The following is a 14,761-nucleotide window of genomic DNA, read 5'->3' on the forward strand; positions in this document are numbered from 1 at the left end:
AGAGAGCTTGCTGCGTTCCCCCACCATCTTCCAACCTGCGCGTCGGAGTTATGGACTTTGGTGAACTGCGGTATATACATATACTGACATGGGAAATAAAACATACATATATAAAAATATAACTTATATATCTGGGAAACTAAGCTTATAATTATTGTATTTTTCCTATTAAATATGATTATCTTTCCTATACTGTGGTAAAAGAGAGACTTGTAAAATAGGCAGGATTGTCATATCGATTATGTTCCAGACATGCAGTCCTAACTGCGCTTTGGGGTGTCTGGCTACCCAAAATCATGACTTTTCGAGTACAAAAGCATGTCCAGTCTTGTTGGATCTGTAGTCACTGGTAACATGGACATCGTTTTTATAAGTTCTGAGATCTTTCAAGTTAATTTGTCACAGAAAACAATAAAATGTAGAATTTCAAAAAAATAGCAATATGTATTTCTGAAACATAGTTTTAATATATACATAAATGCTGTAACTTCTGTATAATATAAGTATGATTTCATGTTTTTACTGTAATCTTATGAAAGATTAAGCAAGTGAACAGAGATAATGTTTAATAAAGAATCTTATTTATAAAATGTTTCAGATTCTGCACTACATCTGCAATATATTAAATTATTTATATAGAGCTGAGTGCATGCTTGTGAAATGTTATATGTGATAAATGTCAATATGTCATTAATGTGTAGGAAATTATGTTCTTCTATTTTATATGAACATTTTGGGCAAATTGTTCAGTGTGTAGGTGAAGATCTGCTTAAATATGGTACAAAACCATTAGGTTTAATTCGTAGTACAACAAAACTACCATTATCAAAGGTATAAATCTATATCTTTTAGTACTTTCATATAATACCTCATATATTCGTAATAAAAGAAATAATCTAATGTTTAGATAAAAGAAGCACTATGTGTTTTAATAAAATATGGGTTTGTTATTCATCAAAAAAATGAAAAAGCTGTAGAATATTCTTTGAGTTGTGAAAAAGTCTTAATGGTCCTTCGTTACCCCAGGTAATTTTTACCATATGTGTATATTATTTAACATTGTAAATGAGACTGAGAGTCCTAAACGTTATATATTTTAAATTTAATAGGTATATGTTTTTTGTGAAAACAATTTGTGGAGATGAAAGTGAAATGATGTTAGAAGAAGTGTTAAAACATGGATACATAACAGCTTCTGATCTCATAGTAAAAACATACAAAAGAATTGAACAATTACCATGTATGTAAACTTATATTTACAATCATGTATAAAGATTACACTAGTATAGTTTGTATATTAAGTTCCTGTTACTTAATAACCCACTTATGATTTTAGCTGATTTACAACCATCGGTACTTGTTTTAAAGGATAAATTTGAATTACTAGTTAAAACTCAGTTTTTGATACGTAGTTTATGCGAAGAAGCAGTTCAAGAGACAGCTTTTCTTAAAACAGACTTTACAGTACCAGATTTAAATTTGGCTGCTATTGCTAACAAGATAGAAGGGAATGATAATGTTGATGCGGGTGATGATAAAATTTATTGGAATGTTAATTTTGATCGATTTACTCAAGACCTTAGGTAAGATTTGCAAAAGTCATAATAAATATAAGACATGTAAAAAATTTTAAATGTAATCTATAGGGATCAAATTATTGTATCAGCTATGCAGAAAAGACTGGATGAAAATGCAGGTGAATTGATGAGGCAGTTATTATTCCTCATGTATTTGAGAACAGCATCATGGGCGGATACATCCAATCCAATTCCTCTTACCGAGATAAAAGATGCTGTTAAAAAACAGAATTATCCATCGCTTACACAGTACATTGACCAATATTTACGTCTCATTGGTATGGATAATAGGTGTCTATAAAAGGTTTTGTAAAGTATTCAAATATAATAAATAATATTGCATCATGTTTAACAAGTGTATTATTCCAGAGGAAGATAGCAGTCAATTTATGAAGCGAGTTGGAGATTCAGGAGGTGGCCAGTATAGTGTTAACATGAAGGAAGCTTTCAATCAGCTAGCATGGACAACTTTAGAAAATATCGTGATGGAACGATTTGGCTCTAAAGCAGCGAGAATCTTTAGGTATGATACAAAGATTTGTTTTATACATTGTGTATAATGTAAATACAAGTTAAGTATTTTCGCTTTTTATTTACAGGTTAGTGAAGGATAGGAAGTATATTGAGCAAGAACGAATTCAGCAGTTAGCCATGATTCCAGCTAAAGAAGCTAAACACCTGACGTACACGTTGTTACAAGAGAATTATTTACAAATGCAGGAACTAAAGAAACCTGGGGTGTCGGCTGCACCGATAAAAACTTTCTTTTTGTTTCATATAGATTTAAATATGGTTGTTCGTATGGAAATAGAACATTGTTACCATGCATTGTACAACACTATGCAAAGACGGGAATATGAAGTAAGTAGTAATAAGCGAATGATCGATAAACAGTTACGAATGCAAACACTTACAAGTAATTTAAAAGAACATGGTGCAACTGAGGAACAATTAGCCGAGGTGCGTATACTTATTATTGTATTATTTTCAATTGTATGATAACAAAATAACTACATCTAAATTGTTTACAGATTGCAGAGCTGATGACACCGTCTGAGAAGCAACAATTAGAAAAAGTTCAAAATACAATTAAGAAATTAGGCATCACTGAATTACAAATAGATGATACTCTATTTCTACTAACAATGTATTTACGGTATCATTAAATAAAAGGCGCATTTTTATCTTTTTTCTTTCTTATCTTATATATAAAGCACTTATATTCCTGCATTCCATACATCCGAGTACCTCCCTGAAATTGAGTTGAAATTTTTGCGGCTACAAGGGCTGCGATTATATACAAATTTAGTTCCTTCTTTCGCCACCAGAGGGCGCTGATTCGACATCGAAATTTTAGTTCACATTTTTGCCGCCAGAGGGCCAAACCTCGACTTGTTTTAGTTCCTTTTTTCAAAACCAGATGGCGCTAATTCGACATCGAAATTTTAGTTCACATTTTTGCCGCCAGAGGGCCAAAACTTCGACTTGTTTTAATTCCTTTTTTCAAAACCAGATGGCGCTGATTCGACATTGAAACTTTAGTTCACATTTCTGCCGCCAGAGGGCCAAAATTTCGACTTGTTTTAGTTCCTTTCTTCAAAACCAGATGGCGCTGATTCGACATCGAAACTTTAGTTCACATTTCTGCCGCCAGAGGGCCAAAACTTCGACCTGTTTTAATTCCTTTTTTCAAAACCAGATGGCGCTGATTCGACATCGAAACTTTAGTTCACATTTCTGCCGCCAGAGGGCCAAAATTTCGACTTGTTTTAGTTCCTTTTTTCAAAACCAGATGGCGCTGAATCGACATCGAAATTTTAGTTCACATTTTTGCCGCTAGGGGGCGCTGTTTTTTCGAAATTTTCGCGAAATTCTAACTTACCTTTACTCCAAGCAGTCTTTATAATATATTTATTATAAGGGATGCAGAGATGTAAGGAATGTACGGTTGAAAAGAATGTAGGGATGAAAAGAATGTAGGAATGAAAAGAATGTAGGGGTGAAAACAACGTAGGGATGTAAGGGATAAAACGATGTAAGGAATGTAGGGATGAAAAGAATGTAGGGATGATAATAATGTAGGGATTTAAGGGATGATAAGATTCTAGGGATTTAAGTGATGATAAGAATCTAGGTATATAAGGGATGAAGAGATGTAAGGAATGTAGGGATGAAAAGAATATAGAGTTGAAAAGAATGTAGGGATGAAAGGAATGTTGGGATGAAAAGAATAAAGGGATGAAAAGAATGTAGGGATAAAAAGAATGCAAGGATGTACGGGATGCATAGATGTAACGGAACGAGGGATGTGAAGGAATTCCGTATTTTATTATTCCTTCCGGCTAGCTCCATGTAGGTTCACAGGAGTCCCTGACACCCCAAGATGATTTTAAGTCGGTGTGCAGGGTGTCACCGGGGTCCCTGACACCCCGGATGCTATAATGTCGATATGCAGAGTATCACCATCGTGCTTCGGGGTCCCTAACACCCCAAGCCATATACGTACATATAGAGCAATGCACATAGCGCAATTTAAAACTCATTTGATCTCTAACTTTGAAAGTTGCTTACACGTAACGCGATCCTAGTTTTCTTTTAAATGGGATATCGTCACACAAAACGCTATGAATCGTTTATCACGATTTTCGAATGTTCAGTTAAACGCGCATTCTTACGAAATAACAAATACATAATGTTTCGTTCATTTATATAGTTATTTATTTATGTATAATAATGGTTACGCTTGTAAAATACAAACAACAAAGGATACCTAACTTTCAAATTATTGTAATAAATATAATCATATATCTATGTTTATAATAGTGCTGTTCTCTATGTGATACAGTGCATTTGATGTCACTATCTATCAGGGAAAATGATCTTGGAGTACACACCTTTAAACGTTCTAACGTTCACAAACACTTTCCATATAATTTACCTTTTTGATCTATGCGATATGAATGTGTGTAGATGTGTGTATGCATGTACGTGTGCGTGGGTGGGTGTATTGGTTGATTAGAAAGAAATTATTAAGAGTTATGAATCACAGCCAGCTCAAGGTGCCTTATGGATCAGTAAATAAGTCGAACGCTGCAAAAATGCTATTATATAATTAGCTAGAACGTAATTTAATTACGGTAGAGATTGGTGACCATCATTTTGTGGTGTGTCCCGCTACTATTAGCACGTTTTACGTCCAAGTATGATTTTCCCTTAGTTCCTATTATGTATAATTTACACGTTCATCTTAACACTACCACGAAGCCGAATTTCTCCGCTTATAGTACATATTAATCGTGGAAATTCAAAGCACATAATGTTGGTAGTGAAGATTCACCGATCTTAATGATAGTTATATATTTTGATTGTACGCTATTGACACCAATTAATAACGTGTACTACAGACTGTCACAAGTAGTGATAAGATGATCGTGAGCATGTAATCGCATTCAAACATGCATTTGACTGAATTTATACATACACATACACACACGCTCCCGTTCACTCTTTCATCTTTTTCTCATTTACACGATACTGCATAACTATGTACACTGTTCGTACGTACAAGTTTCGTCTAGAAATAACGTTTTGTTACCTAAAACTAAGATTGAATTTCGGTAAAGCGTTATTTTATTATGTATATATATATATATATTTTTTTTTTTTCATACCATTAACAACAACGTACATGTAAATGAAGTGAATTTGTGGAATATTGAAATTGGATTTTAGTGTTCACTTATCCTTTTTTTTTTTGTTTCGTTACGTTAAATACACTATAGTATTAGTAATGTATTCGTTTTACAATTTTACTATTCTTACAGCTTTTTGCATTCGCACTGGTTGCATTTCCTTTCTTTTAAGAATCCGATTAATTTACAAGCGAGTGCGTCGAGATTATCGCGAAAACGTTCGTCTCCGTACAAAAAAAGAAAAGAAACCAAAAACAAACGAGAAGATAATGGGAAAAGATGATCGACGAACTTTTCTCACAGGAATTCGAGGAAAAACGATCTTTTCTTTCGATCACTTGATCGCAATTCATGGAATGCAGAACTGAAATTATTTCTAAAGCAGAGGATCAATGAAAATTGTAGGAGAAAGACGCGAGTTGCACGGGGATGACCAAAGAGGAAGGATAAAGAAGGGATTGAAGAGAAGCGAATTGTTTCGTGAAAGATTATAACGATATGGCACAACAGGAAACGATATACAAAGCGTCTTTGTCTCTGAACTTGATTTCTTGTTATTAATTTATTCATGTAGGGCAAATAAGGTTGAAACAGTGATCTTTAGGGGAATTGGAATCAATGAAGAAAGAAGGGAAAAAAGAAACAGAAATTCAATAACTTTGAAGAGACGCAAGAATCGGTTCTGGGGTTCGACGAAATATATTAATAATGATGAAAGAAAAAAGGGAGAAAAAAACAAAACGATGTAAAAAACATTGAATTTTTGTATGAACGATGAAATTTGAGTATTCGAGCACGAAAACGATCAACAAAACTTCGTGTCACCGCTGTTGTCGTCGTTTGAACTGGCACGTACAACCTCTATTGCTAAACTTAATAAGGATAATCGTTAAAAAAAAAAAGAGAGAGAGAAATGATACAATAATATTAATAATAATCATAATAATAGTACTAAATAAGATCGATGACAATAATAATTATCAAGGATAATAATAGACGTAATAATGACCGTGAAAATAATAATATGCATCGCATTTAACATCGTTAATTCTACGTGTTTTCGAGTAAATTACATATATAATATGTTTGCGCTATGCAAATACATCACAATATAGTTACACTGTACATTTAATAGTATTGACACTTTTTTTACCGCGTCGGCCCCGATTGTTTCACTTGTTTTCTCCATCGGTCGATCTGTGAACATCGTCGACGCACTTGTACAAATCCATGTTATATACATAAAATAAATTATTATCAACATTAAGCTATCCTATCTGCCGCCGGCCGCGGTATCGAAGATCATCCGACGAAACCCGGGCACAGATACATCCGAGGATACTGGCTCTCTTTATAAAATTATATTAGGTACCTTGTATAGAATTGCACTGATTATAAATAACAAGAAGAGGAAGAGAAAGAAGAAGAGAAAGAAATAGAAATAGAAAAAAGATGAAGGAAAAACTGTGAGAAAAAATAGAAGTAGACGTAAAAATTATTTAATCGAGTTTCACGTCGAGCCAACACTGCCGACCCGGTACCGGAGGGAACGCGACCTCACTTCCGGCCCGCGAAAACGCTATTTGGCACATAAATATTATCACATCGAGCTCCCGATCTTTGTCACCCGGTTCGATTCGTTTCACAAGCGTTAACGAGACTTTATATACCTAATTAGTTTCTTCTCACGAAACGGTGCTCTTCTTTTTCGCTCAGCCCTGTTCACGAGGGTTCTCTAGGCTTGCTGGACCCTTCATCACCGCACAACTCGAAGAATAAAACGTAACAGCTTGCGTTCCGGAACATTGAAAAACGAAAAAAAAAAAAAAAATAACACAACGTCGTATTAAAATTTGATTATTCGTTCGTTACATCGTTTACAATAAATAACGGCTAATTCCCCTCCGCAATTTTATACAGAAGTAACATTGTACTAAAAATCGACGTCGCGCGTGCCTCTCGCTTTCTTTCTTCTTCCTACGTGTGTACGTACGTATCTCGATTGATTCTTCTCTTTACGTAGTTTCTCTTTATTAACTCTCTCTGCATACTTTTTCATGCTCCATCCTTAGGCCCACGAGTGTGTACACTGACAAACGATCATAGAATTATTTCTAACAAATGCTATTCAATAATCATCGTCGTACATTTTAGTCGATGCAATTAAGAAAACAATGAATATAACAATATTTTTTCGACGATCGTTTGCCAATGTACTTGGTGTCCTTACGCTCGTTCATTCTCAACTTGTTCAAATCCACCGCGACTAATCGTCGTTAACGTTAGGGTCCATAAATAAATGACGAAACAAAAAAAAAAAAAGAAATACTATAAGTACTAAAAGTGTTTAGATGAAACGAGACGTGACCACCGTTGACGAGTTGGTGAATCGCGTGACAGAGTTTTTCCCGCGTTTTTCCTGTCGCCCTTCTGTCCCGGTCCCCTCGTGCGAATATCGAATACAAGTAATTGCGTGCGAATACGGAAACGTGGAATATTAATACGATCTAATTGCGTGCTTTCCGTATACCTGGGAGATGCGATACAAACGGATCAGAATTTTTATTATTTTTTTTCATTCGTTTCACGATTTTTCTTATTCTCCCATTGCGTTTCATATAGAAGACACGGCCGACCGGAATGGCGTATCGCTAGACACACACACACACACACTAGAAGGAATAGGAACAAGACTTTTTTGGCCGCTCAACGTACCTTCACGCACGCACGTATACGTGTCACTATCGTCTCACGGTGTTCGAAACGCGATAAACGAGTTGGATCGAGAATCGTCGAAGGAGATTGCATCGAATCGATCCTTCTGACGCGCACACGTGACACATGGCAGTCTTACGAGAAATCAGGTATGTATATATAATATATATATATATATTTAAATTTATTTATTTATTTATAATTCTATATGCATCTTGTTTCACGCAGTCGTACGTTAAAAGAGGCGCGAGATGGATACAGCAACGACGTTTTTCGTTACAATGAAAATTACTCGCGCGCACCTTGTTACCTAGAAACGTTAGCTAACGACGATCAAACCTTATCAGTTCGCAGTTTTGATTACACAGAAGAGAATACACCGTGTATACTTGCCGCCGTCGCGTTCCGCTCGACGTGGTACGGCTGACGGAGTAACAGAGTGTCTTGTTAGCTTACCCTGTCTCTCGTAACAGTAACAAGCAAGCAAGCAAGCAAACCGAGAGGTCATCAGCGTCCGCGCCGTGATCCTCTCGTTTCTAATCTCATGTACACCGGAAACGTTCCCGTGATACGTTCGTCGTTAACGGATAAGGAGACGAACCCCCGGGGTGCATGAACCCTACGTTACGTTCACGCTCGGCTGTATCGCGACACTGTCCTAAGACCCGAGTACAGTACACGAGGATGCCATCGTTCTTCTTCTCCACCAGTGGCACGCGATGGATGTTAAGCGACGCGACGGCGGTTCCGTACGCGTCGTACGATGGCACAGAAATAAATCGTTATATCACAACCTTCTCGAGCGAGGCTTCGAGACGCTCGGTCCACTCCTCGAGAACGTTCTTCCCTTTTTTTACGCTCGCGCGTTCACCACGCGGTTATCTTCGCCGCGGGTATCGCCAAGTCCCTCCGGCGTCGAACCACGAGGAGGAGAACAGCGTGCCTTCAGTTACCAGAACGCAACTCCGTGGCGGTGCTTTAACCTTGTCACTACCGTTGACGATGAAGCTCCGGGCGGCCATGGCGGCTGACCCGGAGCCGCGGTTCAATCCTCGTCGTGATGCCGTGGACTGGCGTCGTAACCACCGATCGAGCCGGAATTGTCCGGTGAAAAGTCCATCATGTCCGACGGCGAGAGACTGTCCTGCGGATAGTAGAAGGACGGATGGTCGGAACTCGGACCAGCCGCACCTCCGTTCAACATCGTCGCGGGCGGCGAAACGGACGGCCTCGCCGACGGTCCGGCTCCCGTTCCCGGATGGTGTTGGCTGCTTAGATCGGAACCGACCGGCGACAGGAAACTCATCTCTTGACCGCTGTCACGACACCAGAGCTGCCTCATTTCCTGTCGTCGTTGCCGCATCAACGACTTGTACTCGGAAATTCGCATCTTCTTACCGTCCACGATGCAGGTACGCTTCGGTCGCGGCCTGTACCTGTAGTCGGGATGCTTCTCCATGTGCAGCTTCGACAATCGAGATTGTTCCTCGTAGTACGGCTGCTTCTCCGAATTCGACATCGCTTTCCATCGAGCGCCTATGATAAACGAAAATTAATTCAATTTTCTTGCGATATGGAAAAATTGGCTATATCAGCGGTTCTTAACCTGTGGTTCGTCAACTCCCAAAGGTCTAACTCTGAAACCCTTTGAAAACCTTTGAAAAACTTGTAAACGAAATACAGCACCAGGCTTCACATTATTAAATTACAATTAATGAGTAATATTAATACAATATTATTCTTTGTTCTTCTTCTTATTATTATTATTATTTTATTCGAATAAAAAATATTCAATAGAATTGTGTGTATTTATTTAGTTATAGTATATTGTTTCCCTTAAAGTTTGAAGATTTTGATGAGCAGTTAATGAGTACATATTTTAAATATATGCAAGTATTTTCGACATACTAAAAATTTAAATTTTGAAGAATCTTAGAGGTCCGCGGTAAGAGAAATTAATCAAAGGGAGTCTGCCGTCAACCAAAGATTATGAACCGCTGCTCTATACCAATACTACTCTGTCAAAAATGCTTACCGAGTATTTTAGATATGTTCGAGTTGTGCATATCCGGGCAGGCTTTCAAAATTTTCCTACGCTCGTCCTTGGCCCACACCATGAACGCGTTCATAGGCCGTTTGATATGTGGTTTGTTCTCACCCTCCCTCTTCTGCTGTCTCACCATTTTAGCTGAACAGAGAGGAAACGTGTTAGATGTCAACTAGCCGCGATACTTGCCTCGTGAGAAGCGAATCTGATTTCGTGAGCATCACCTGGCGCTCTCGAAACAAAAGCGTAACGTCAGCCCCGCTGTTCGTCCGATACGACCGACTTGCTTACCTTTTTCCGTTATGTCTTCCGGTACCTTGTAACCCGGCTCCCGCCACACTGTAATTTCAGAATACCGTCATTCCTTATAATTCCCATTAATTTTAATTCCTTACCGGTAGCTATCGGATTGATTAATTGCTAATTTTGCTGGTTAGTCTAACGCGAGAAGGATATTTACTGTGCGACGTGGAGAGATAGTCTTGTTCCTCTTGCGCAGCCTCGTCCCGGGAAGCGGAATGCTTCATAGGTCGTTGAGTTTGAGGCGAAGGAGGCATCGCACCTGCACTAGGTGGTAGCGCGTAGATCCCGTGCATCGCGAAGTGTTTCTCTACAGCTGCGACCGCGGCGGCTGCTGCCGCACCTCCCGCACTGCCTGCTTCGTCTTTTGACATCACTTTGCCCACTGTAACAATGATCGTTTTAATAAATAAACGTTTATTAATTAAAATTTCTGGCTGAACTTTACTTTAACTCTCCTACCCTTTGGATAAAATTCTATGTAAGGGTAGACCGGGGGGCGGTAGTAACACTTTGACTTTAGAACACGATTACGCAAAGATTATTACACCTACAAGAAAATTCCTTATATCAAAATCTTACGTAGTCACCTGAAATTAATAAGCCATAGCAGTTTCGCTCTATGACGAGTAATATCCAAGTTATTAATAAAAAAGAATGGAGACCAAGGAAAGTTACAATCGTTCCCGACGCTAACTTTAGAAAACTTCACAATTTGTAATAAAAGAGTTCTAATACGTCGGATGGCGAATGAAGGAGGTTCGCGAAACAACGATGAACGTTTTACGCCACTGTGCGAGCTAACAACGATGATCACCCGACCTCTTGTTCTGATATTACAATGACAGCTCGAGGAATCTGCGTGCTTGTTCCCTTTTTCGACGATGTTATCTTGGTATCGCGTTACGCGTCGTTGATTGTGCTTTAACCGAAAGCAAAAACCGGACGCGAAGGGGAACAGGTTTTCTTAACGAACTGAGGAAAAAGCCGATCCGAACACAATCGGTTAAACGATTGCGCGCATACCCGAACATAATTAACCGTACGTTTCAGATCCAGAGCCGGGTATTTCTATGGGGCATTGATCGGCTTTTTTTCGATGGGCATCGGCCTTGCTTGTCCACCGAAAAAGGGTACGCAATCGTTTTTTTCACCCTTTATTCTTTTTCCAAAGCCGCAGAGCGATCGGTGAATTGCACTCCGCGATTCGACACGGAATCGAACATCGATATTTTACTTTCGTTTTGAGAGGAATATCCGGCGAGTTCGCGTTCGAATCGAGGAAACAGAAAAGTTTAGCTGCAACTGAATTTTTTACATAATATTTCTATGCACCTCGCATTTGAATTCTTTCAATCGTGACACGAATCATTTGTGTAACTTTGCATCCTATCTGCTCGCGATGATTTGCGAAAGAAATTACTTACTCGGAGAGGAAAGGGTGCTGAGGTGCGGCGGTAATCCGGCGTAAGGAAGACTGGGCAAATAATTCCGTGGCATCGGTAAACCAGGCGGAAAGAGCTTCGGCGCAGTCGCGGCCAAAGGCTGCTCCTGCTGACCGCTGCTTCCGGCCCCGGTCGAGTGCGAATCGCTTCCGGGCGACGAGGAAGACGCCGTGGCCCCCGACGACGAGGATTTCGGCTTGGTAAGGTTCAACGGCGCGTCGAGATCCTGGAGAGGAGGCGCCGTAGGCGCGACGGCGGACGAGATCGGCGTCGGCGATGCTTCCTTCTCCATTTGCGTCGTCATTTGCGCCAAATGCGCCGTCGCCCAGCTAGGACCTTCCCGGTGGCTGCTGATCATCTGTAACACCGACGAAAATTTTATTTTAATTATGACTATTTGGTTCAGTATTGTTTATTTAAGGGGGCTTTCTTATCAAACGACAAGGAACTTGCATTTTAAGTCGGAAAAAGTCCCATATGATGCAGGAATAGCTAACTAAAGGTAAATCATTGAAACAGTACCTAATTTTGATAAAACAAAGATGAGAATGCAAAACAAAAGTTTAAACGCGGTTTTTATGGACGGTGACTGCGTTCAGAAAAGAAGTTATGAACTGATTCGAAAAATTTATGCAGTATTCGTTTTGTGGGTGAAATGGTTACCGTGCGAAGCCATTGGCTATTAACGCTTTTATGTATGAAATTGACTGTTTCTTGACAATTTTTGATTAAACTTGCATACAACATCGTCATATTATTCTTTTTGTCTCAAAATTTCATTTTGTTTTTTTTTTATTTCAAAAAATCCTACGAGTAAGTTGTACAGTGATCTACAAATGACACCACAATAGAGACCACATAAACAAAATATTTTCGTGTACAAATAAAAGATAAAAAGATTTTTCACAATATGTTGTATACTTTGAGAAAAGAAAAATTCCTAAAAATCATCTAAATTTCAAGTGATTTAATAAGAAAGTCCTATTAAAGCAATTTCTTTTTTCCTTCTTTTATATTAACTACAAGGGAAGTTTATGCAAATCTATAAATAAATGCAAATTAAATGGTAATTTTTTTGGATGAACTATACAAAATATTATGGACGAGTATTTGAATGATCCCTGAGAATATCGCTAGAATTATTAACGATAGGTTAATGGTACATTGAGGTATCCATTATCTCAACAGTTGCTCTTTAACACGACAAATATCTGATGCCGGTGATGGCAGATCTAGAGTTGTTTTTATGCCAACGAGAATGTTCAAACGAAGTCTCCTGTCTGTCGCTCCATGCTTCCGCGAACTACGATTACGACTTCCGGTGTTTCGGTGCAAGCTCAGTGAATTTTCTCTTCAATATTTTCAAGGATTGTTTGCGAAATCAGCAGAAAAATAAATAAAAGATTATTTCAAAAAATTCGTCAGGGCCGTATAACACTGTCTAGATTCATGATATTAACCCTCCGCCGACATACTGGGTCGCAGAATTTCAAGCAAAATTCTCATTTTTTTAAACTTGCCTTCGAGCTTTTATTTGCATTTCAAGAAGGCTTAAGCATTTCGTTTAAATGTCACTTGTATGTTAAATTAAAAGCTTTAATAAATATTTCACAATTTTTTTCAAATGTTTTTCAAGCCTAAGAACAAAATAAAATCCGGCCCAAAAATCAAAGACCCAGTTTGACGGCCGCGTTAATGAAAAAGAACATTGCCAACGGATAGTTAACTCCTAGAAAAGAAGATCCAAAATTGGAACCAGACAGTATTAAGTCAAAACGCGTTGATATTAGTCCATCGTCAGAGCCAGATAATATCAAATCCAATTTGTTTCTTATATCAAAAAGCAACAATGTCCAGTACACGATTTCACTTTTAAACAATAAAAAGATTACATACAAATCTCTGACGATTTCAAAATTCATAAATCTTTTGCACCTTTGATTTGAAGGTTCAGACTTAATACATTCTGGCTCTGCGGTTCAGATATGTATCTTCAAAACAGATATGAATACTATGAAAATCAACCCCCTTACCCCCGATTTTCTTTCTTTCCCGCGATTGCGATCGAGCGTCGCCCGTGTCGACGCTGTTTGCATTTTTAATTCGATCGAGAGCGATCGCTTTAAAGTTTCACGGACTGGTTAGTAGATACATAGGTGAATCGGGCAAACGGTAATCAAAGTTGAACCACGGGGACGGGGAAATTGGGATTGCGTTGGGTTTACGTACGTTGGCGATCGAATTGATATGTTTGTTGGTGGTGGTGGTCGACGTGGCCGGCGGTGGTGGCATAGGCGATTGCACGGGTAACCCTCGTAGCTGTTCGAGAAACGGTAGGAACATCAAGGATTGCGGTCCTGACATGTTCAGCTGGCTCTTTGTCATCTGAGCTTGTAGCTCCTGGATGTTGTGCTGCATGATGTGCTCTTGCTGCCGCTTCAAGTGTTCCGTTTGTAGCCGCTGTATCTCGATTTGCTTCTGCGAGTCGACGCTCATGTGCACAGGATACGACTGCAAAAGCCACGGGACGAGCAATTAGAGCAGGCTTATCCACCGCGATGCCCTGGAGATTCAGGGCGCCACAATTTTAGATAAGACGCGGTGCAACCACGACAGAAATGGTAACAAGTATACAGAGTGAATCATAAAATTATTCCCGTCCAATAATTTTTATTCTTTGACCGATCGGTTTATTCCTAATGGTGTTGGAACCGTGGTGATCGTATTAGAAATATTTCATACTTCAATTGCGACATCGATGGCAAGCGAATATTAACAAATGTCTATGAATATCATTACCCGGTTCAAACTTTCAACGAGAATACATAATTTCTTCTCCATCAAACTTTTGCTTAATTAAAATACAAACTCGGAACAGTGGTAAGCTATGGAAAGAAGGTAGCGAGCCTTTGAACGCCCATAACGAGCTCGAGGCATGGAGCAAGGAAATACAAAAAAAAAGGAGGAAAAAATGGTTTTTCATCA

General features: G+C 38.7%; 2 protein-coding genes across 6 annotated transcripts in view; one reads left to right on the top strand and one right to left on the bottom strand.

The window, feature by feature from the left end:
* Positions 1-127: 127 nt before the first annotated feature.
* On the top strand, positions 128-2,766 carry LOC114873277 (DNA-directed RNA polymerase III subunit RPC3). 2 transcript variants are annotated; one of them, XM_029181446.2, is made up of 9 exons: positions 128-503; positions 575-831; positions 908-1,026; positions 1,110-1,240; positions 1,337-1,583; positions 1,647-1,855; positions 1,947-2,100; positions 2,177-2,537; positions 2,609-2,766. In XM_029181446.2, exons 2-9 carry the CDS (start codon positions 661-663, stop codon positions 2,741-2,743), a joined length of 1,527 nt encoding a protein of 508 aa, XP_029037279.1. In that variant the 5' UTR covers positions 128-503; positions 575-660; the 3' UTR covers positions 2,744-2,766. The 2 variants fall into 2 exon arrangements, with proteins under 2 accessions (XP_029037279.1, XP_029037278.1); XM_029181445.2 differs by having other exon boundaries at positions 599-831.
* A 3,537-nt stretch (positions 2,767-6,303) lies between these two features.
* Positions 6,304-14,761, bottom strand: part of LOC114873288 (transcription factor SOX-5-like) — a 142,894-nt gene continuing 134,436 nt past the window's right edge. For all 4 annotated transcript variants that reach the window (XM_029181469.2, XM_029181468.2, XM_029181467.2 and 1 more), the window contains 6 exons: positions 14,006-14,287; positions 11,759-12,134; positions 10,492-10,716; positions 10,323-10,370; positions 10,020-10,172; positions 6,304-9,520 (listed from right to left, as the gene is read on the bottom strand). In XM_029181469.2, the coding sequence (XP_029037302.1) occupies positions 9,030-9,520; positions 10,020-10,172; positions 10,323-10,370; positions 10,492-10,716; positions 11,759-12,134; positions 14,006-14,287 (1,575 nt within the window). In that variant the 3' untranslated portion in view covers positions 6,304-9,029. The remainder of the gene's footprint in view (positions 9,521-10,019; positions 10,173-10,322; positions 10,371-10,491; positions 10,717-11,758; positions 12,135-14,005; positions 14,288-14,761) is intronic.

This window comes from Osmia bicornis, chromosome 4 (genome assembly GCF_907164935.1).
Source record: "Osmia bicornis bicornis chromosome 4, iOsmBic2.1, whole genome shotgun sequence".
In the NCBI taxonomy this organism is placed as follows: domain Eukaryota; kingdom Metazoa; phylum Arthropoda; class Insecta; order Hymenoptera; family Megachilidae; genus Osmia; species Osmia bicornis.

Excerpts from the sequence above, each read along its gene's own strand:
- LOC114873277 (XM_029181446.2), top strand. The coding sequence starts at position 661 with ATGTTATATGTGATAAATGTCAATATGTCATTAATGTGTAGGAAATTA. Across the intron at positions 832-907 it reads CAAAACTACCATTATCAAAG|ATAAAAGAAGCACTATGTGT; the intron begins GTATAAATCTAT and ends TCTAATGTTTAG. Across the intron at positions 2,101-2,176 it reads AAAGCAGCGAGAATCTTTAG|GTTAGTGAAGGATAGGAAGT; the intron begins GTATGATACAAA and ends TTTTATTTACAG.